This window comes from Vombatus ursinus, unplaced genomic scaffold (genome assembly GCF_900497805.2).
Source record: "Vombatus ursinus unplaced genomic scaffold, bare-nosed wombat genome assembly UNPS02014789.1, whole genome shotgun sequence".
NCBI lineage: Eukaryota > Metazoa > Chordata > Mammalia > Diprotodontia > Vombatidae > Vombatus > Vombatus ursinus.
The window spans coordinates 6,476,098-6,499,217 of NW_020954567.1; the positions used below are offsets into that span (position 1 = coordinate 6,476,098).

General features: G+C 40.9%; 1 protein-coding gene across 1 annotated transcript; it reads right to left on the reverse strand.

The window, feature by feature from the left end:
* Positions 1 to 411: 411 nt before the first annotated feature.
* CREG1 (cellular repressor of E1A stimulated genes 1) lies at positions 412 to 9,377 on the reverse strand. The gene is made up of 6 exons (XM_027868356.1): positions 9,373 to 9,377; positions 5,743 to 5,864; positions 5,582 to 5,709; positions 4,947 to 5,456; positions 1,555 to 1,674; positions 412 to 597 (listed from the first exon to the last, which is right to left on the reverse strand). Exons 1-6 carry the CDS (start codon positions 9,375 to 9,377, stop codon positions 412 to 414), a joined length of 1,071 nt encoding a protein of 356 aa, XP_027724157.1.
* Between the last annotated feature and the right edge of the window lie 13,743 nt (positions 9,378 to 23,120).

Here is a 23,120-nt window from a genome sequence, read left to right on the forward strand (position 1 = left end):
ATTTTTTTTCCTGTGGTTCTTCCCCAATATGTTCCAATATCCTAATTTCCTGATACACTAGCCCACAACTCCCAGCATGTACTCACTATTTTTATTGTTGGCCCACTGAACAAGGAAAAAGTTCTAGAAACACCTGGGTCTCTAAGGACTGCCCTAAGGGTGTAGATAGACTCTTGAGAATGGGTGGTCTACAGTCTAGAAGAGTCAGTTATAAGTACCTTCCCCCTGCCCTTTCTTCATTTGGTGGTTGTGGTGGGGGGGGGGGGGGGGGGGGGGAGATGTTTCAAATTTTCCTCATCTTTAACAAAACCCCAACACTGGATTTAAACTTTAATCAATTATGGGAGCTCAGGCAACAAGTATATAGACTACTAGAAAGAGCCACATTATCAGAAAGAAGGTAGGTACTTACTAAGGTTTGGCTTTGAAATATTCTTCAGGTGTCACTGTTTTGGCTCCACCAAAGAAGTCTATGGCCCAGATGTGGGTTATAGCCAATTTGGCAAAGAACCAGTTATGATCCAAAGGCCATGATTCCATTTCAGGGTGACGACTGAATAATGACTTTTTTGCAAAGGTCACTTCTGTATCATTCACCTAAAAATTATCAAAGAAGAATGTAATTTTTTTCTCCATTGGAAATAAAAATTCTTACAGCTTTAATACTTGACTCTCTAGTCTATTAAGAATATGTAGTTCCAAAAATCTACAGAGTGAATCATCTATAAATCTTGATTTTGAAGTCAGGCAATAGGGAGAAGTAAGATCATTATAATAGATATAGAACAGGAGAAAATACTATTAGAACTAATTATCTTTCTGGAGAATGGATGGCATTTCTTAAAATAGTTAAGTAACCCGTACTAGTTACAACAGTAAAATTTGTGATACCTCTACCTTCAGAATTCTTAAACCAAACATGCACAATTAATTTGTTAAGTATACAGTTTGAAAGAAAAGAAATATGTTACTGATAGAAAGTTAACAGTATAGATGGCATTTGAAGAAGGTGCACAAAAGACAAAACTAATATACATTTGGAGGTAAACGCTTAAAACGTTTAAATAAAATTCAACAACAAAACATTTATTTAAAGAGTGGAATTGGATTGAACAACATTTAGGATATCTAATTTCCCTCTGCTATTTTTGCCACTTTCTCCCTTTCAGCAACTAAATACCCACAAGCGATCCCAACTGCTCTTCAAATAAAGCTTTCCTCAAGTAAAAAACACTCGAAGTACTACAAAGAAGGTTAGTCCAGCAGTATAAGTAATTTTAAGATCAATACGGTGACATTTTACCTACCATTTCTTCCACATTTTGTCTCTGTTTCTCTCCTGGCCATCATTTGCTATTTTTCAAATTTAAACCCAGAGATGCTGCACCTATGTTGTGTCTACCACCTTATATTAGGATACTTTTCCTCTACAGTCCTCTCTACAACCTTAATCACAAATCAATACAATTAAGTTCACCAAGTTCTTCTTTACTTGATTAAAAAAATAAAATCACAATATTTTGTCTATCTTTCTTATTATGGATAACGACTTACCTTAGTGATTGTTCCTGACAGCATTATATGAGCACAAAGGGGACTCTGAGGATCATAGTCATGTTTCTTGCAAAAATCAGTCTGTGCCAAAGACATTGTCAAAGTGGCAGTTGGATTCACCTGCAGAATGACAATGAAGACTGAAATCTTTCTGTTAAGTGATATCTGCAAAGGGAATAAATTTCACAGATGCCACGCAACCCCCAACACTATTGCACAATTTCAATAGCCACTTCCATTCACCTCCTTGCTTCAAATAGTCACCATTATAGACAGCATCTTCTACTCAAGGCAGGCATACTTCTTAAGCCTACAGTCAAGTGATCTCTGAAAAATTCATGGAGAATGGTAGGGGTGCTATGAGGCTGGAGAACAAATGATGTCCCAGTTTTCAAAAATAGAAAATGGATAGATTCCGAGAAGCAGTGATTATTAAAAAGTAGCCTACGTTTATCAAGACCAGGTCATGCCAGACTAACCTTATTTTCTTTGACAGAGTATCTACCCTTGTGGATCATGGGAATGCTGTAGATATAGTATTACTTAGATTTCCTTATATAAGCCGAAGAGATATGGGCTGGATAATAGTCTAAATAGGTGGATTTGGACATGGATGGATGACTGTATCCAAAAAGTAATGGGTCAATATTTACTTGAAGAGAGATATCTAATGGAACAGGAACCTATGATTGGTTCTGTGCTTTTCAACATTTTCATCAATTATCTGAATGAAGCCATGGCTGACATGCCATTAAACTTTCAGGCTGCATGAAGTTAAGAGGGTTGGATGCCAGAATCTGGATCCAGAAAAGAACTTGATACGCTAGTACAACCGATCAAATAGAATAAGATGAAATTGGATAAATAAATGTCAAGTATTAAACACTGATTCACAAATGTCAACTTTACAACTGTGGGCTAGAAGTATAGAAAAGAGTCCCTGCGAAAAAGATGCAAGAGTTTTATTTGGCTCCAAACTCATTGTGCTCAACAGCACGACAAGGCAACCCACACTTCTGCCGCCTCCACCCTAGACCACGTTAAGAGAACAGAAGGGTCCAGAACGAGGGAGCTGATAACTTATTGCCGGAAGGGCTCACAGGTCTCATTGCTGGATGGACCTCAGCGGCCATCTAGTTCAACCTTCTCATTTTGTGGGTGAACAAACTCAGGTACAGCAAGATGAAATTACTTGCCCACAGTCATGCAATTCACAAAGAACAGCACTAGGATTCGAACCCATATCCTTGACTCTGACTCTTAAGCTCTCTTCCACTATATCAAGCTGCTTCACTGTAGTACTACCAGCTAGGGGGTGCCATAGTGCCCAAAGCACCAGGCCACTGAGAAGCTGGATGACCTATTGCTGCTCAGGGCGAGTGGTGTCAAACTCAAATAGAAATGGCCTCACAGTGATTTAGAAAACCACAAATTAAGATTCTCTATGTATTTTCATTTACTGTGCTAAACATTTCCAAGGGCATCTTTCTCTGGTGAGCTGGATGCCTCTGCCCTTTCCACTAAGAGCTTCCGAGCTCAGTGGGTGGAGGGAGTTTCCTCACCCAAGCAATCACAGGTTCAAATTCTGACTCTTCAGTTTTCAGCCTATGTAACCCTGTACAAATCACTTAATTCCCCAGGGCTTCAGTTTCCAAATCTACAAAATGAGGAGGTTGAGATAAATTATCTCTGAGGTTCTTTTTCACTCTAAATCCTTCTGGCTTATGAATGATATTCCATCAGTTAAATTAAATAAGCTTCTACTTAATATAAAAGTAGCAAGGCAGGGTCTCTGATAACAAATAAGATTGCACAATTCACATATACATGTAAAACTCCTGTCTCGCTGAAATCAGTGAAACAAACTTCATTAAGAAGTAATAATTACAATACAATTAAACCAATTTAGGAATTAGGATTATAAGGAATAATAATTACAATAGGAATAAACACATGTCCCTGACTAATGAACTTTTAAAGTGCTGTTCCCTGTTTATGAACCTAATGAGCCTAATTCTAGTCTTTAATTGATCCACAAGCATTTATTAAGTATTTATTTGACTTGCCTATGGATGTGCAAAGTGCTGGGGATACAAAGAAAAGCAAAGACAGTCCATGCCCCTAAGGAACTTACATGGTTAGCCATAATTCTCTCTCTGAGTTGAGGTTATGATGTGATATGAAACTCAGTACAGAGAGAAGTTGCTCAAGTAGCTAATTCTAAAATTCATTAAAGCCCAAAGTGGCTGAATCACTTCGTATTTCGGATAGCATGGGCTAGCAGAACCCGTCACGTGATTTTAACATAGAAGAAACTGCTTATTCCTGTTGTAAGATCCAGATAAGACCGGTTCTTCTAAGACTAAAGTTTGCAAAACGCTAAGCAAATACTGTTCACAGCCTGTGTCTGCTGGGATATGAGGCTAGTAAAATGTGCCACTGCTAGATAAAAAACAAGTCACAATTTGGGTCTCAGACTGTACAGACTCTTTTGGGCATATTTAACTCAGACACCAGGCCAGAGGCAGCCCTGGCACCCCCCACCCCAACCCAGAAAGATCTCCCACCCAGCCACTCTAAATACAAGGGGCCCTGAGTCCCAACTACCACAAAGGCCACAAGCAAAGTGTTGTGTGATCCCACTTCTCAATCCAACAAATACTATTTCTTGAGCACCAATTTTGAAGGTGCTGGTGAGGAAAAAAATTTTAAGACAAGGCCCCAGCCCTCAAGAAGCTCTCTAGCTGGAAAAAAGTTATGAAGGACTGAAAAATCAAAAATTCAGTACAATGCAATAGATGTCACATGACAGATGATGATCAGTTACAATATAGTAATAATAATGAAAGGTCACCCCAGCTGCTGGAGTGATTGGGAAAGGCTTCCTAAGAGAAAACTGAAATTGAGATACGAACTGGATCTTGAAGGAAGAGTGAAGTGTGGAACAAGTGTCTTATTTAGCAGGGTACCCCAATTTGTTTTCTCTTGTAGTTGTTGTTGTTGGGGGTGGGGAGGGATCTGGCTTTGTGATTCCATCAGTGTGGGAAATTATCCAAATGTCAAGTTGTCTGTAATTTATAGAGTACTGAACCTAGAGTCATTCAAGTAGACCTGGGTTTTCACGGGCTGTGGGACCCTGGACAAGTCATTTAACTTCTCAGCCTCAGTTTCCTCTACTGTAAAATGGGGATCATAATAGCACCTACCTTTTCGAGGCTGTTGTGAGGATCAAACGAGAAAATATTTGTAACGTGCCGATTTCAGCACAGTGCCAGGCACGTCGTAGGCGCTTATCCCCCCTTCCCCCCCGGGCCCCTCGACTCGCGGAGAGCCCCCCGACCCTCAGTGGAGGTTCCACGCCCCCCGCCCCCTCCCCCGCCCCGCGGCCTCACCTGCAGGTCCCCCACGGACATCTGGAGCGGGCTGAGGTAGAAGTAGGGCACGCCGCTGCTCTGGCCCACCGGCCCGTCGCTGAGGGAGAAGATGTTGGCGAAGGGCCGCCCGCGCACCGCCGGTACCGTGGACACGGTGGCCAGCGCGCCCCAGTTGCAGGCGTGGGCCACGAACCGCGCCACGCGCGCCACGTCCTCGCGGGGGGGCAGGTCGGGCTCCTCCGGAGCGGCCGGCCCAAGCAGGAGCAGCAGCAGCAGCAGGGGCGGGAGCGCCGCCGTCCGAAGCCTCATCGTGACAGAGACAGGGCAGGAGCCAGAACCGGGCGAGGCGGCGATCGGGGTTAAGTTATCGCCCGGTCGGGCTCGGGCCGCCGCGAAGCCCCGCCCCCTCCAAGCCCCGCCCCCGACCGGGCCAATCGGAGCCGAGAGCGGGAGTGGGGCGGGGCCGGGGGCGGGCGCTCGCGGGGCGCGTGACCCGCTGTTTACTCTCCTCAGCGACTCCGAGCCGCGCTCCGGGGGGCGGGGCGGGGATTTCGTGGGTCAGCGTTACTTTTAGGGACCTTCCCCTTTTATCGGGGCCCGGGACCGTGTGACTCCGGGAGGAACTTCCTATTTTCGGGGGAGGGGGGCTCGGCCTTTCCGTGCATGCCCATCGCCCAGCTCAGTGCCTGGTATACAGTGGGCGCTGGATAATTGCTTCCCGCCTTGTTATCGAACGTGAGCAGCTGTGCCTTTTTGGCTGAGGCTCCAGCCAGCGCGCGACCTTGGGCGAGTCAAAGGGCCACGGGGGATAAACCGGACACAGGGCCCTGCACAGAGACGGCCCACGGAGCCCAGGAGCCAGGCCTCGACGGTGGCCAGTCAGGGATAGTGACGGGAGGGCCCTCGGGTGATGTCACGTGCCCCCAGGCGGGCCCACTGCCCCTTACCCGGGCCACCCGTGGATGGCTCTTCCCTAGCCCCTCCTAATGCCCGCCTTCCCTCTGTCAGCTCTTCCCCTTCTCTCCAGGATGTAACTTGCCCTGTATGTGGTGTCCTCCAAAAGCGTGTAAGCTCCCTGAGGGCAGAGACTCTTGCCTCTTTTTGTATCCTCCCCTCTTAGCACAGTGCCTGGCGCATAGTAGGCACTTCATAAATGTTTGTTGAATAGGAAAAAAAAATTGAATTTAAACCAGGGATTCTTCACTTTTGGGGGGAGGGGATGAGTTGTGGACACCTTAAGCAGTCTGGTGAATGCCTTATATCCCCGATCAGGGTAATGTTTGAAAATGCATAAAATAAAACCGAATTAAAAGGAAACCAATTAAATTATAGTTATGGGGGGGAGAGCCGTTCAAGCTCTCCAGGTTAAGAACTTCTGATCTGAACCGTTTGTACATCTTCAGGCTTGAACTAAGAAGTTCCAGAAGTTTATTAGCCAAAGGGTAAAGCAGTATTTTCTCCTGAAATTAAGTGTTTCAGAAGGGTCCCAAATCCACCACTTAAAGGTGTCACTTAAGGCAAGCGAGTCCATTCAAAGTGCAGTGAAAACAGCAATGGATTTAGAGTAATAGACTTAGAGCTGAAAGGGACCTTTAGGTCTTTTCTAGGCCACCACCCTCGTTTTATTGATGAGGGAACTGAGACCCAAAGAGTGCTTACCGCAGTGCTTGGCACATAATACTTGCTTTATAAATGTTTATTGACTGATTTGACCCTTCCCCCTGTTATCCATATCAGCTGTAAATTAATCTTCCTCTAGGAGGATCTAACCATGACTCATACCTCCTCCATTCAATAAATTCCAGTCACTATGTTATTTGTCTATTAAAAATAGTCTTCTTACCATTTATATTTTAGAAAATCTAGGTTCTAAAGCAAAATGAAAATTGCATTTACAGGCCAGTCAAATGATTAATAAGCAGGTCTTTATTGCCTCCTATTTCCTTTTCTGAGCAAGTATGTTTTAAATTTTGGACTATATAAAGAGTATTATTTTATAAATGTGTTATTCAGAGCTTTAACTTGAAAAAGTTTTTCACTTTTTATTTCAGAAAGAGTATGAATTTGAGGATTTTGTATTGATTTATTTTAAATACTCAGTTTTTTCCCCCAAAACTATGTACCAAATACACAGTAGGAAATTTTTGTTATAGGATGAATTTACTTGATTTTCATTTGTGTAACTAAGAAAAAGAACAGTTTTTTAGGTCAAATGACATTCAAAGTACTTTAACACAAGGAAGCCAGCATGTTTTGCAATAATATAATTGCCTTATGCTCCACCCCTATATTGTTGCACAATTTTGCAGAGAGACTTCCTTTTTTTTTAATTAAAGTTTTATTTTGTTTTTTAATAAAACTGGTTGTTCTTGTAACAATCTGGAAAACTGTAGCTCTTCATGCATATTTCTTGATACAAATAATTGTCTATGAAGCATATCTAACATTTAAAATCACAAATGGTCCAGGAGGACATTGGCACTTTGCCTTCTTCTCCCTATTAAGGGGTCTGTCTGCTCTGGACCCATGTACCGGATTGGACTAGGTTCCCCTGAGGGAGCATAACAACCTAGAAAAAGGATCAGACTTTTTCTCTTTGTCTCTTTATGACCCCACTCCCATACCCCTTGGGGAAGATTTACTTAAAGCTTATATTTTGGCTCATGTCTAGGCTATCCCTAAGTGAGGGATTATCAGTGTATAATATGAATCAAGTATAGAACAGGTATTTGTTCACCACATACAAAAGAAATGCTAACACACAGCACTCACAAGTATACAATGACCAAAAAAAATTTTTTAGTGGGATTCAGTAACTTAATATGTAATTATTGCTATACTCTTAGGCAGAGCAACTAGGTGGCACAGTGAACAGAGTGCCAGTCTTGAAATCAGGAAGACTCAAATCTGGCCTCAGACACTTACTAGCCTTGTGACCCTGGGCAAGTCACTTAACCCTGTTTGCCTCAGTTTCCTCATTTATAAAATTAGCTAGAGAAGGAAATGGCAAACCACTCCGGTATCTTTGCCAAGAAAACCCCACATGGGGTCATAGACTCTGACACAACTGAAAAAATAATTGAATGACAACATACTCTTAGAAGTTGATTCTTAAACTTCATCAGAACACAAAGCAAACAGTTTGTAGGAATACCAAATATTGTTACCTTTCATCTTGATTTTGCCCAGTACCCTTAAAGCCCACATTTATGCGCCTCCTCTTATTGGCAGCCTTTTTCTCCAATGTGGGAACCTCCCCACTGCAAATAAGTTCTACACTATGCCAATGCACCATGGTAGGTTCTGTTTCTACTATCTCAGGGCCAGGCTGCTGTAACAGCCCTCAGGGTTATAGAAAGGGATGGCTCTTTGCTGATGACATTGGCTCTACCCAACACTACCTATTTCCTCCCTCTTTTCTTCCCTACCTCCACTGTTAGGAAGATGTGGCTTGCTCCTAGTTCAATTTAACCACTTAATATCAAATAGCTTTTGAGAGTTGATATTTATGTTTAACATGATTGCACATGTATAACCTATATCAGATTGCTTGCTGCCTTGGGGGTTGGGAGGGAGGGAGAAAATTTTGGAACTCAAAATCTTATAAAAAAATGAACGTTGAAAACTATTTTTACGTGTAATTAGAAAAAAAATTACCATTTACTTAAAAGAAAATTTGACATTTACTTCAAGGGGCTGCTAGGTGGCTCAGTGGATAGAGTGCTAGGCCTGGAATCTGGAAGTCTCATCTTCCTGAGTTCAAATCTGGTCTCAGACACTAACTAGTGGTGTGGCCCTGGGCAAGGGGTTTGCTTCTGTTTCCACATCTGTAAAATAAGTTGGAGAAGGAAATGGTAAATCACTCTAGCATCTTTGTCCAGAAAACTCAAAATGGGGTCATGAAGAGTTGGGCATGACTGATACTGGATACTAGAGTGGTTTGCCATTTCCTTCTCCAGCTCATTTTACAGACGAGGAAATTGAGGCAAACAGGGTTAAGTGATTTGCTCAGGATCATATAGCTAGTAAATGTCTGCGGTCAGACTTGAACTCAGGAAGATGAGTCTTTCTGACTCTAGGCCTGGTGCTCTATCCAGTTCATGATGTCTGAAAGGCAGATGGAGATGCAAGACCGGAGGTCAGCAGAGAGGCAGGGCTGGATGATTTAGATTTAAGAATCATTAGCATAGAGATATCATGTGAATCTGGAAGCTGATGAGATCACCCAGTGAAGTGGTGTAGAGGTCATTCCCAAAGATTATACCTTGCTCCTTGGGGCTTTTGCTGACTGCAAAACCAGTCTGACCCTCAAGTTCCTGAGGCATGTTCTCCCAACCAAGGTTGGAGTCTCCACTCCCTTCACTTAGAAAAGAATGAATGAAAAGGCAAATGATTGAAGGTCATTTCTCAGGGGACCATATCAACTCTAAGTCCCTCTCCTTACCACATGGTCTCAAGAATGAAGCAAAGAGAGGCAAACAGGTCATCACTGAGGCTGACAGGCTTTTAAAAATTTCTCCAAAGTCAATCAAAGAAGCTTCTCTTCAACTAGTCATCCAGAGCTAGCCACATAATGTCTCTCCAGATTCCATGGTCTCTCCCTGGCATTTCCTTTAAATATCATGAGTCTCCCAGAAGTCTCCCCAACATCCTCTATCCTCTACGTGGTGAAGCTGCACCAGTGGAGTAAGCTGAGGGGACCTGAACATGCACCAGGCTACCAGGACACTAATACAAATGGGGAGTATAAATCTATGAGATGATAGCTCCTGCCCTCAGAGTTTGTGTTATATTAGGAGAAGATAATATAGAGAAGGGAGCGGTGGATAGGAAGGGACATTTTGGATTGGAAAGTTACAGCGATGTTCATGGAGTCATAGAAGACTAGATCAGCATCTCCTTTCCAGGAGCAATGCTAGAGATGATTTGATTATTGTTCCTGTGCTTAGCACCGAGCCTTGTACATAGCGATGCTTAATAATGTTTGTCAACTTAGTGATTGATCCAAAAAGCAGGAAGTGTCAAACTCCTCACCAAAACCCTTCAGTGGGTCCAGAAGTAAATTAAAATGTACTTGGGGAATGTGAAACAAAATAAAAATACAATAAAACATAGATAATGTTTCTTTGTGGTTTTCTAAGCCAGTAGGCGATCTGAAGATTGTTTCTATTTGAATTTGACACCACTGCTCCAGAGCATAGTTTCTGGCTCCTATCAAGTGTAATGAAGCATGGCTTAGGCTAGGCCTAGATGTAGTGGGTAACTAAGACAACCACCACTCAAGATAGTGGGGCCCCAAGGTAGTAGTTACTGGCACTGAAACAGTTAAGTCCTCCAGAGCATGGTAGAAAATTGCTATAATATAATGACAAAAGATCTCAATATAATGTAATTTTAAAAACCTATTTTAAAAGATCCAGAGAAAAGGCTTCCATATATTGACAAAAATACACCTCACAGTATGAAAGTATGTAGAGGGACTGCTTCCATCTACATAAGTTCATAGATCTATTGAAGTGACTTTAGGTGTGTAGATTTACCTTTTAGGGTCTGTGTTTCTTCATCTGTAAGATGAGAAGGTTAGATTGAGTGATTTCTTAAATCTCTTCTAGCTCTAAAATCCTACAGCATGGCCGGCTTGGTTATGGAGGTAAACAAGCTCATGTTTTCTTCATAATTAGAAGCGTCATTCCCCTTTAATCTATCTTCTCAGGCTGAAAAGTCTTTGCTCTCATGTAACAGCCCCTCCCTGTCTTTTCAGCCATTTTAGTAAGTTAATCTAGTAGGTGTTGATTAAAGGGTTTGCCAACTTGTAAAAAACAGCTCAAATTGTAGTATCGTTCTTAAGTTGTTTTTTACAGAGATGGAGAAATGCTATTATGTGAGGACAAGCCAGTAACATGAGTAACAGCAAGGTGGATATGAGCAAAAGTTAGACTCATCATCGGAATTGAGGATTATTGTTATTTGGGACTCAGAACCAACCAATCCTCCTGCAATTTTTTTGTTAACTAAAAGTCTATGTATTAACCTCACCTGTCCCAAAGGATGTAAAAACTAATTTAAGAGCCTTAAGCATTCTTTAGATAAGAAGCCAGAGGAAGAATCTCAATTGTCCCTGACTCTTTGGTGATACGTAAATCCTCCTCTTCAAGCCTATTTGTTAACCCAAATCACTCTGGTCTCAGATCAAGTCCTATGTGGGCCCTGTTTGGACCCTGATTGGTTCAGTATGAATGTAAATAACAATTGCTTCGGTTTTGGCCACAAACCCTGAGAGTCTTCCCCCCGCCCCCCATCATTTTTTTTTTAAAGAGTCAAACAGCCCTCACTCACTCAAATCAAGTTCAATCACATGTCTCAGCCTCACCTCCCTGATGTCATGAACAAAGGACAAACAGCAAGCTAGCGAACCTTCTAAATGTACTTTAAGTTGTAACTTGACTTACTTTACCCATAGAGTTAGTTTCCTAAGGAGCTGTATGAGATTATGATTCTATTTACTTAAGTTCAACCTTTACGACATTAAAAAAAGTATGGAATTATGGATCTATATTCTCTTTAAATTTTATGGCCCAAGAGGAATATACAAGATTGTAATATGTAAATGAATTATTTCTCTGTCACTCTAATAGTAAATTTTTTCTATAAGAAGCCTTGTCAGAATCCTCATGATTGTTTAGGTTTTCTCTGAGAACTGAACCTATGCTTGAGCATAATGATAAAACTTAGGTCTCTATCTCCATAATTTCTGCTTTGTGGTAAATACATATTTGGTGGCAGTTACCCACTATATAAACTCAGAGAGGAAATTATTTCTCCTGTTAACAGACCTTTGCTATTAAACTTTCATTACTACTTTCTTATTTAGGAGAATGTCTAGACTAGCGGTTCCCAAGGTAGGGTTTTGCATGCACCCCAGACGGTATGTAAGTTTCCTTGAGAAATGAGGGTGTGTAAAGTAAATAAGGGCCTGGGGCCTCCCTTCTTCTGCTGAAGCCTATTTCTGGTGGAGGGGACACTATCTGGATGGTAGGTAGCTGTAACAGAGTGGACTGTAGCTTCTTCTCTCCCTTCCCCCCTTCCTCCAAGGACCAGCAGTGGTGTCCGGCACAGATTCAGAGTAGCAGTAGCTCAATGAGCACTAGCTGGGTGCAGGAGCATCTTTGGGAGCTGGGGGCAATGGAGGTGGCACCAGTGGCCAAGGAGGCCTCAGCTCAGGAGGCTGAGGAGGCTGGTACACTTGACCTGCAAAGGGGGAGAGTGGCAGCCAGGAGCAGTGAGCCCAGTACACTTGTAAAAGGTGATTGTGATACAGGAAATTGGTTAGCAAGAGAACACTGAATGGTGGCATTCCAAAGGAAAGATTGTCTCTAGCTAGGATCAAATTGAAAAAGAGATTTAATGAAATAGTTAATTACTAAAAAATCTTCACTCTTAAAAGAATTTTATTCTTTCTACTTGTATCCCAAGCTCCTACCATAATTCCTGGAACCTAGTAGGTGCCCAATAGTTGCATGATTGATTAACAGATCTCAGACCTCTGTGTCACCTGTGAATTATTGTTCTGGGCCCATTTGTCAATCTAAACATTTATTAGGCTCCTACCATGAGCCAGACCCTGTGTTCAGCACTGAGGATACAAAGAAAGGTAAAAGACAATCAGTGTCTCTCTGGTCACAGGCTAATGGGGGAGATGTTATTCAAGCAACTATGGGCAAACAAGAGCTACATAGGATAAATTGGAAATAATCATCAGAAAGAAGGCACTAGAATTAAAGGGGATTGGGAATGACTTCCTGCATAAAAGGTTGGATTTTAGCTGGTACTTTGTGGAGAGTGAAAGATGAAATGACTGAGGAAACAAAGGTTTGATCTTCCAAACATACCAATTTATTAATCAATGCATGGCAATTGCCCAACAAATGGAGACTAGGCCCCTTCTTCAGCTTAGCTCTGGACCCTGAAGCCAGAGGGAGACATACTTGCATACATTAAAAATAATTAATTAAATAAGGCCAATTAATTAAAAGGAAAAAATTAACCAAGATTTAAGGTTAGGTAGTCTGATTTCTAATTGGAGGAAAGATTAGGGACTTTCCATGTTGGGAGGGGGACAGTGAATAGGTACAATTACCTGAAATCAGAAAAGGAGGTGTCCCACTCACCCTCAAGTATCTATAAACAATCAAAGGAACATGGAAACAATGATTAATCCGTAAGGGGCCAGTTTTCAGATAAGACATATGGGTTGCTTGAGATGTATAATTGTGAGAAAACTCCTTGTGTCAATCTTTGGATCTGAGTTTCTGGTCAGCATAAAGTACGTCTTTAGTTAAGGGTCTCTCAGCAGCAGGTAGGGGTGGTCTAGCTTCCCAGCCATGAAGGCCTAGGCTCAAACAAAACAATAAGGTTTTCTCCCAACTCCCACAAATGAATCAAGTTTTCTCAGAAGACAGAAGTTAGACTAAACTCATAATTGAATAAAAAGGGAATTGAGCTAGCTCCAGAATTGAGTCACAAGAGGAGTCAGTGTGGTTCACTCAGTTCCCACAATTAACCACTTGCTGTCCTAATCCCCTCTATTCCCTCAATTTTCCCCCTTTGGATTTATGGGGGAGTGGGCAGTCCGTTCCACCATGGATCACTTATCTATAAGCCAAATCTACAAGATTTTTTTTCACATGTTCATAATCAGAATTACGTAAGTCACATTACAGATCAAACTACTTAGAGGGCTTGCAATGGGCTTATTTTGAGAAGAGAGATTTACATGTCATCAAGGTAACCAAGAAAATGCAAACTTATATATTTTTTCCAATCTTCAAAATGCTCAGAAGATCAAATCTTTGTTTCTTCCATCATTTTATCTTTTATCAACTGTAACTTAAAGGAAGCCAGGAGGTAGGAGAGCATTTCAGGCACAGGTGACAAACAGTAAAATGATTCTATCACTCTTGATCTATGAGGCTCCTCAGTCCAAGTGACAGCCCCTCTAGAGTACCCATAGATGAAACCAAAGAAAATGGAAGACTTTAAAGGACTGGGTATGCAGATGAGATGGCCCTTGGTACCAATATGATGTGATAATTGATGCTGCCAGACATCTAGTGGTCACAGGTAAAGATGAATTCAGGGCATGTTTTTTGGAGGCTTGTCCAGAAATCACAGCTCCACTGCAGTCAGCTGTGGCCCATTTGGATGAAGAACTAGATATGGCAGGTAAATTTAGATGCTGATATTAAGGAGGAATACTCTTACAGCTCAAATATCTCAGGATCTCAAATGCAAGAAAGAAGAGAAGGTGGCCCAAGATGAAGATGATCTTATTAAATTTTCTGTCACTGAAGGAAAAAATTTGGAATCTGAGCAGCCTTCAAGTGTATCAAAAGACATGTGATTTCTTAAAGGAAAAAAAAGAGCTTTAAAAATTGTGGCTACCTTATTATTTACAAGTGATTTAAAGCAGTGGTGTCAAACTCAAAAGGAAATGGATCCCTGTGGGCTTCATATTGACTTGGAAAACCACAAATTGACATTGTCTATGTTGTATTGCATTCTTATGTACTATGTCAAACATTTTCCAATTACATTTTAATCTAGTTTGGGCAGCACTCTGCATTTGAGGCCAGCAGGCCAATTTGACAACTCTGAAAAGGGTTAGGACACAGAAGGAGACAATACTTGAGGAAGAGCTCTTTGTAAGTGAGTCCAGCTCACTTACAAAGTCAGTGCTCCAGCATGGTTACTGCAATATACATAACCTTCACATTTCAGACAGAGGTTAACACAACAGAATTACGATGAGCTGACTTCTTCAAGCAAATGGAATGCTGTCCATGTGCCCTGTGTCTCATCTGCCAATGGTAATGTAATCTAGGTTCCATCTCACCCCCGTGTTTGTTTGCTAAAAATCAGGTGCTCTAACAGGATGTAACTTGAGAAAGGTCTGATTGGTGTCTGTATACTTGTGGGTAAAATTAATTATGAGTAATGGTAAAAAAAAAAAAAAAAAAAAGAAGCTTTCCTAAAATTTAATACATGTATTGACACTGTGGGAGTCTCCTAGCATGGAGGGTTTGACAGCGGTAATCTCACTAAACCAAGATTTTAAAAATTAAAGAAGCATATTTAATCATATTACTATCACTACTAATACTATTTTAATAAAAGCCAAAAGAGTTTGTACCACTAACAAAAATAATTTTTAAAATATCATTAATTATTATTTTATTTCTCTCACATTTTTAAAATTTCTTTTTTGTATGTTTTATAATACACACAATATACTAGTAAAATAGCAAAAACATATATTTTATACAGTTACAACTATTGGATATGTAGGCTCAACATTTTTTTTGTCTGATGATGGTGCTGGATCAAAAAAACAATTGGAGATCAATGACTGTAGACCATCCATCATTCCTGGAATTCATAGTAGTAACAACCTCATCATTTCAAACTAGTCTATAGTGTTCTGTAGTGCCCCCCAAAATGTAATGCACCCTGGATTCTGCGTTCAATTAAGAGGGGAGTGAGTACCTGTTACTGAAGGATTTATGAGGAACATAAAAATATGGTCAGCTGAGTTTAGAAGTACTTTTATGTAGTGCCAGATACTTGAGGCAAAATGGAGAAGGAAGTCAAGTAAGCTAGCCTTATCAGCAAATATTTAACCAATTAACACATTTTTGTTGCCTGCCTCCTTTGTGTAAAGTATTTCATCCTAATTGTGTCACAAGATGCTTTAACCCACCATGAACTAGGCCTAGGCCTGGGAGTTAGGAGATCTTAGTTCTAGGACCTTCCCTTCCAGAAACTGGCTATGGGACTTAGAGAGGTCATAACTTCTCTGCTCCTCAGTTGTTGTTTTTTTTTAATTTGTAAAATGAAAAGGATGGTTTATAAGATCCTTGTTTGCTCCTTCTAGCCCAGAAGTTTCATAATTTTATGAACATGTTAGAAACTGACTATTCTAGGAAGGCTAATTATTCTTTATTTATTGACTCTTTCACAGATTTTTGGCATTTATCATCATACTAATATCATATTGTTTTCTTATTGTTGGTAGACTTCAGTTTCTTCATCTGTAAAAATGAGAGAGTTGGATGTGATGACTTCCAAGGTCCCTTCTGACTTGAAATCAGTGATCCAATGGTTTAACTAAATGGTGATACCGAAAAAGATAGAATCACAACATTGGAATAGACCTTGGAGGCCAATTAATCCAACTAGTACCTGAACAAGAACCCATTCTACAATGTTTCTAGCAAGTAATCATCCAACCTTTGCTGAAGAGCTCCAGTGATGGAAAACCCACTGTCGTCTGAGGCAGGCCATTTTACTTTTGGAGAACTCTAATTGTTAGGAAGTATTTTTTTACATTAAGCCAAATTCTGCCTCTCTACCACTTGTAACCATTGCTCTTACTTCTGCTTATTGGGCACAAACAGAAGGGGTCTAATCTCCCATCATAGCATTTCAGCACTCAAATATCTGAAAGCCAAGTATCAGTTCTAAGGCCTTCCAAGTCTTCCTTTTTCCAATTTCTTTCTATATGGTTTGACCTCTTGTCTTCTTACCACATCTTTATCATCCTTTTCTAGATGCTTTCCAACTTACAGAATCTTAGGATCATAGATTTAGAGCTAGGAGATTTAAAGGCTGTCTGTTCCAGTCCCTTCATTTTACAGATAAGAAGCAGCTGTGACTTGTCTATGGTCACACAGCTAATAAATAGCAGAAGCTGAATTTGAAGCTAGGTTTTCCTGACTCTAAATCCAGCACTCTATCTACTATGCTATAGTTATCAATCTCCTTCCTAAAATGTGGTGAACAGAAATGAAGAGAATACTTCAGGTGTGGTCTGACCAGGGCAGAGTAAGAATGGGACTATAACTTTTAAACTCCTGGACACACTGCTCCTCTAAACATAGCCTTATATCCCATTAGCTTTGGGAGTTGCCATATTACATTGTTGACTCCCATTGAGCTTACAGACCATTAAAACCTAAAAATTTTGTTCAGAGAAATTACTATCTATTGATGCCTCCTTCTTCTTGTACTTTTGAAATTGATATTTTGAACTGAAGCGTAGGGATCTACATTCATTCAATTTTAATCAGTCTCCACCAAAATCCTACTCCAGGGTCTCATTGTAACATGGAGCTTGTCCTGGGTTCTCTAAGACTATGTGAATGTAATAGAAATTCTGGCAGGTTCAATCACATTGGAAAGACTTTGGAAATACTTCTGGCAATAGACTATGTTGGCTTTCCAAAGGCCAACCGAAGTATGAAGATACTCATCACTAGTAAGTAGTCTAGTCATTTGGTGGTGAGTTCTTTAGCCACAGCAATCCATGAAGCAAAGAAATATACACAATGTCCCCCAGTCCTGATGGTCCCTTTCTGCTTCTTCAGTGTTGGAGGAAGAGTGTTGGAGAAGGGTGCAGAGGGTGATAAGAAACACAGTCTTTAGACCTTCTAAAATATTAATTTAGCTGTTGCCACTCTAAATGTGAGGTCCTTATCTAATGACTAATATGGTCCCCAGAAAAGGGTAATCAATGTACACAGTAAATGAGATAATATTTGTAAAGCACTTAGCACAGGGGTTGGCATATCGTAGGCACTATATGATGGCTATTATTATATTATTACTATTATATAAGGCATAGGATAACAATATCTTTCCTTCACCACAAAATAAATGCTTAAACACAGGAGACTTATAAGCACGTATTAGCAAATAATTAAAACATGTAATGGGGCTCTTGGATAGTGGGCCTGATCATACTCACTTCACATGAAACACTTTGTGGTGCTGCTGAACAGATGTTTCACCTTCACTTCTAACCTGTACTTCCTGGATAATTCGTAAGTCCAGATCTCCTGGCCACACAAGGCATGGCTTAAGCTTTAACGTTTTGGAAACAGAATCCTCCTGCTGGTAATTCTCTCAGGAACTCTCAACTTCCCAAATTCATAATGCACCCCCAGGGCTGGAAGTGTCTGTCTCTCAATACCACTGTTCAGTGCTCTGTGCTGAGGGAAAGACACCTGAAGTGTAAGAGGGAGCCCAAGTGTCATATTTGCCTGGGCAAGCCCATGCATGCAAGTCGGCCCTGCTCCTGGGGAGTGGTGGTGAGAAACCCCCTGTCTGGAAGTTCCAAAAAGAGCTGGCTTTGGCTCTTGGTCCCAACCAAGAGGCCGTCTTGAAAGAGCTAAAAGCTGCTCCGCTTCCTCTTTTTAAGTAAGAGAGGGATAGTTTTTCCTGGTTTAGTCATCAATTCTCGGTGATATAGTCTTTGCCACAGAAAGCAAAGGACAAACCAGGAGCTACTAGTCATGCATTTCTTTTTATTTCTTTTTTTTCTTATTTAATATTTTATTTTTCACAGTTACATGTAAAAGCAATATTAATATTATTTTTTTTTTCAAATTTTGAATTCCAAATTCTCTCCCTCTCTTCCCTTCCCGCCCCAACCAACGTTGAGAAGGCAAGCCATTTGACATGGGTTATACATGTGCAGTCAATGCATTTCTTTTTAACTAGAAGCCAGAGTACATGTGGCCCATTAGAAGAAACTAGAGTGCAGGTCCATCCCAACACATACTCCATGGGATAGCTCCTATAACAGCTCATTAAAGAGATGTTTAGTGAGCATTTAGAAAAAGAAGCAATAATTGCAAAGGACTAACATGGCCTCATTAAGAATAGGTCATGCTAGACTGAGTGTATTTCCTTTTTTTTTTTTAAAGGATTACTAAACTGGTAGATCAGGGGAATACTATAGATACATTTTATGTAGATTTTAGCAAAGGATTTGATAAAGTTTCTCATATTATTCTTGTGGAAAAGATAGAGAGATATGGACTAGGCAATCATATAATTAGATATATTTCCAATTGATTGAACGGATGGTCTCAGAGTAGTCACAGTTGCAATATCCCTTTGGGAGGATCTCCAGTGAGGGAACCTCAGGAATCTGTGCTCAACTCTGTGCCGTTGAACACTCTCATCAGTAGCGTGGCTAAAGATGTAAATGGCATTCTTACCAAATTTGCAGATAACCCAAATGAGGGAGGGATAGCTAACACATTTGGTGAGAGGATCCAAAAAGATCTTCATAAGTGAATGCTATTTCAAAACAAAAAAAAAAATTCTTAGTCCTTGAACCATACAAAAAATAGACTGCAAACCAAATTTGGTTACCAGCCAGAGCTGGTCCACAGGCTGTAGTATGCTGACCCCTGAACTAGAGCATTGGATTGAATTGTAATAAGATGAAATTCATTTAGAAAAAAAACAAAACCATAGTCTTATACTCAAATGAAAAAAACAACAACTTTGTAGCAAGATGGAAGAGGCATGATTGGGCAGCATTTGTCTAAAAATAAAGATGGGGGCTTTAGTGGTCAGCAGACTTAACATGTAGCCAGCAGTGCCACATGGCAGCCCAGAAAGCTAATGTGATCCTGGGCTGCATTAAGTAAAACAGACGTGGCTTTGAGGGATAAGGAAGTCCCCCTGCCCCTGATCAGACCAGGTACGTATTAAATGACAGTTTAAGGAGGACATGATAAGCCAAAGACATCCTAAATGCAAAATGGCCTCTTGTGGCTGTGGCTCACAGAATATAGTATTAGGGTCTCTAAAACTGGATGAAGTTGAGATCGCCAGATGGAAATGGAGAAGCATTATGCTGCCCATGAGCAAGATAGAGCATATTACAGGGAAGAATTGTGTAAAACTATAAAGGGTGTCTGTCATCAGATAAAAAGATATGACCCAAAAAAAGATGGGCTGGAAGACCATGTCACCACTGGCATCTGCATAATAAGAGAACGTGAGAAAGGAAGATCCATTGCAATTTTGGGTAGATCCCTTGTGACAGATGTATGCGAATTGTGGGAAATGGATGGAAGGATGCAGGCAAGAATCACACAGAAGCAACAATAGAGGGGGGGTTGTGATGTGTTATCACTGGAGGAAATAGCTACATCAATGAAATCACAGATCCAGAGTTAGAGTATAAATTTCTTATTATTAGGCACAAGGCAGGCTACTAGGTGGCGCCATAGTGCATAGAGCACCAGAACTGCAATCAAGAAGGCTTGATATCAGATCTGGGCTTAGACACTTCTTAGCTATGCAATGCTGAGAGAGTCACTGCACCTCTGTCTGCCTCAGTTTCTTCAACTGTAAAACGGAGATTATAACAGCACCTCCCTCCCAGGATTGTCGTGAGAATAAAATGAGATAATATTTGTAAAGCCCTTTGTAAACCTTATTCAACACAACATTCTAGCCTGCTAAAATTTTTTTGGATCCTCATTCTTATTTTTTATTCCTTCCATCATTATGTCATTTGAAAGTTTGATAAATGTACCATCCAAGTTTCTATCAAAATCACTGATAAGACTAGAGTCAAGGAGAGATTCCTGGGGCACTCCACTAGAGACTTCTTTCCGGGTTAACATTTGTTGACTAAGGAGGATCTAAGTTCAGGAATTGTGGGAAATGCCATGGGAGTAATAGCCATAATAAAATGGTAAAAAATAATTTTATCCAAGTGATAGAAAAAACGAGAGAGAGAACTTACATTTAGGGAGTAGGGAGGAGCTCTGACAAATATGCCTGCATGAGCAGCTTTATGGGGAATTCCCAGCATCTCAAGAATCCTTACTAGGGCAAAGCAGCACTTTTTTACATGAGATGTCTTTTTCTGCAAACTGATGTCAGCAGCTAAATCCTGCACAACTCGTGTTAACTGATGGTCCACCACTTGGGTGTTATATAACATACAAGGACAAATAAGAGAATCACACTGGCTGAGTTCAAAGACAGGTCATAATGCAACTGAAACCTGTGAGACTTTTTGTTCAAACTGTTTTTATACAAATAAATTCTTCATCAAAATCCCTTGTATCCTCCAACATGGAGTTACTAATGACAACCCTTTTAGATCTGACTATTCAACTAGGTACAAATCTTCCTCAACTGTAGTCTACATCTTTCCATCAGACGCACAAGTATAACATGAGAGGTTTGCAAAATGCTTCTAACCGCTGGTGCCCTCCCTCCTAAATTGCCTTGCATTCAATAATTTTGCGTATATTTGATTTATTCACTTTATATTAATGCTGTATAAATTTGTATATATCTTTGTCTCTCCCATTAGAATGTAAACTCCTTGTGAGGAGGAATCGTTGCATTCCTTGTACTTGTATATCCAGCACCTTGTACAATGCCTGGCACATAGTAGGTGCTTATTCTTGTCAATTACTAGATTACACAACCCGTTCTTGGTGAAACTACAATGGCTTTTGTGATCTCAATGTCCCCTGTTAGATATTCCCTTAGTCACCCCTTCGACAATGGATCCTAGAAATCTGCCAGGAATCAAAGTCAAGCTCACTGGCTTGTAGACTTAAAGACTTCTCTTCCATTTTTTGAAAGCCAGAACAATGTTTCCCCTTTTCCTCTCCTGTGGCACTTCCCTTAATCTCCAAGATTGTTTCAGGATCACTGAGAATGACTCAGCAGTTCCATCTACCAGTTCTTTCAATGCCCTAGAAAGTGGACCACGTAGGTCAGTGAGTTAGGGCCGCTCCCTTACCATCTGCCTCCTCTTGAGAGTCAACTAGTTGTCTTAAGACCCTTTTCTCTGTTTTCTAGTCTAAAGGGCAAAATGAGAGCTGAGCAGCTTGACCTTCTCTCTGACATCCATTTTTATCCTTTGTCCCTCCCTTCTTTGATCCTCCTCCTTTCCCCAAAAAAACTTAAAAAAAAAACCACTTGCTTTTTGTTTTTTCCCCTCACTCCACACTTTAGCACTCCCAACACTATTCTCACACAGTTACTCCATGCTTTTGCATTCTTCATCCTTTCTTGCCCTACCTTTCTTTCATCTTCTTTATATGTCTTTTAAAAATATATGTTGGTTGGTAAGTTCCTTATGTATCTCTGTTGGCCTCTTTGGACAGCTCCTCCTTACCTAGTGCCTTAAAGTTTGCGAAGAGCTTTACAGATTATTTCTTTCGATCTAGCAACCCTGGGAGGTAGGTACTATCATTCCTATTCCTCCACAGAATATAGTATTGGGGTCCAACTCTTCATGACCCTATTCAGGGTTTTCTCGGCAAAGATACTGGAGTGGTTGGCCATTTTCTTCTCAAGTTCATTTTACAGATGAGGAAACTGAGGCAAACAGGGTTAAGTTAGATGTCCAGGGTCACACAGCTAGTAAGTGTCTGAGGTCAGATTTGAACTCAAGTCTTCCTGACTCCAGGCCCAGTGCTCAATCTACTGTACTACCTAGTTGCCCATCTCTATTTTACAGAGGGGAAACTGAGACCAAGAGAGATTAAAATAACCTGCCCGTGGTTGCACAACTAGTAAGTGTATAGTGTTAGTTCTTGGGACTCTACCTAGCTTTTCTCTGGACACTTTGAAATCTGTTCTGCCCATATGCAGGTTGTATGTCAGTCTATTTACCTTGCTTTCATCTCTTTCTATCACAATTTTTATTTATCTTGTTTCTTTTGAATAAAGTATAGCCTTTCAAAGTCAGCATAAAATGAGATTATACACCTCAAGCACTTTGCTAACCTTAAAGCACTATATGCATGTTAGTTATCACTGTATTCTAGTCACCAGCCTCATCTCACTAAGTATCTGTAGGGTCAAATTTTCCTCCTTGCTTTGGAGACTCTAACACCTTGCTCAGAACCTGGCCTAAAAATAAGCAGATGTCCACTGCCCCTACCCACAAGGGAGCCCACCAAGTGGCCAGACCACATGCCAATAACCCCTTTAGCTGTATTTATAAAGAGAGAAACAGGAGGAACAAGAAAGGGAGATGAGGCAGGGGAATGTTGGTAGAGAAGGATGGTGAGTGGGGGAGTCAGAAGAGGGATAGGCCTGCCCTGTGGATGGTGGTGGTAGCAATAAAAGCCTTAAGGTCTTAGATCCTGAATGATCCTGGGCAGGGGTGGGGAGCCTATGGCCTCGAGGCCACATGTGCCCCCTAGGTCCTCAAGTGTGGTCCTTTGACTAAACCCAAACGTCACAGAACAAATCCTCTTAATAAAAGGATTTGTTCTGTAAAACTTGAACTCAGTCAAAAGACTGCACCCAAGGACCTAGAGGGCCACATGTGGCCTCAAGGTTGCAGGTTCCCCACCC

What these genes read in the sequence shown, in the direction of transcription:
- CREG1 (XM_027868356.1), bottom strand. An exon ending in CGATGGGCATGCACGGAAAG is followed by an intron (nt 5,457 to 5,581) that starts GCCGAGCCCCCC and finishes CGCCCCCCGGAG; the next exon opens with CGCGGCTCGGAGTCGCTGAG. An exon ending in TGTCCGTGGGGGACCTGCAG is followed by an intron (nt 1,675 to 4,946) that starts GTGAGGCCGCGG and finishes GTCATTCTGCAG; the next exon opens with GTGAATCCAACTGCCACTTT.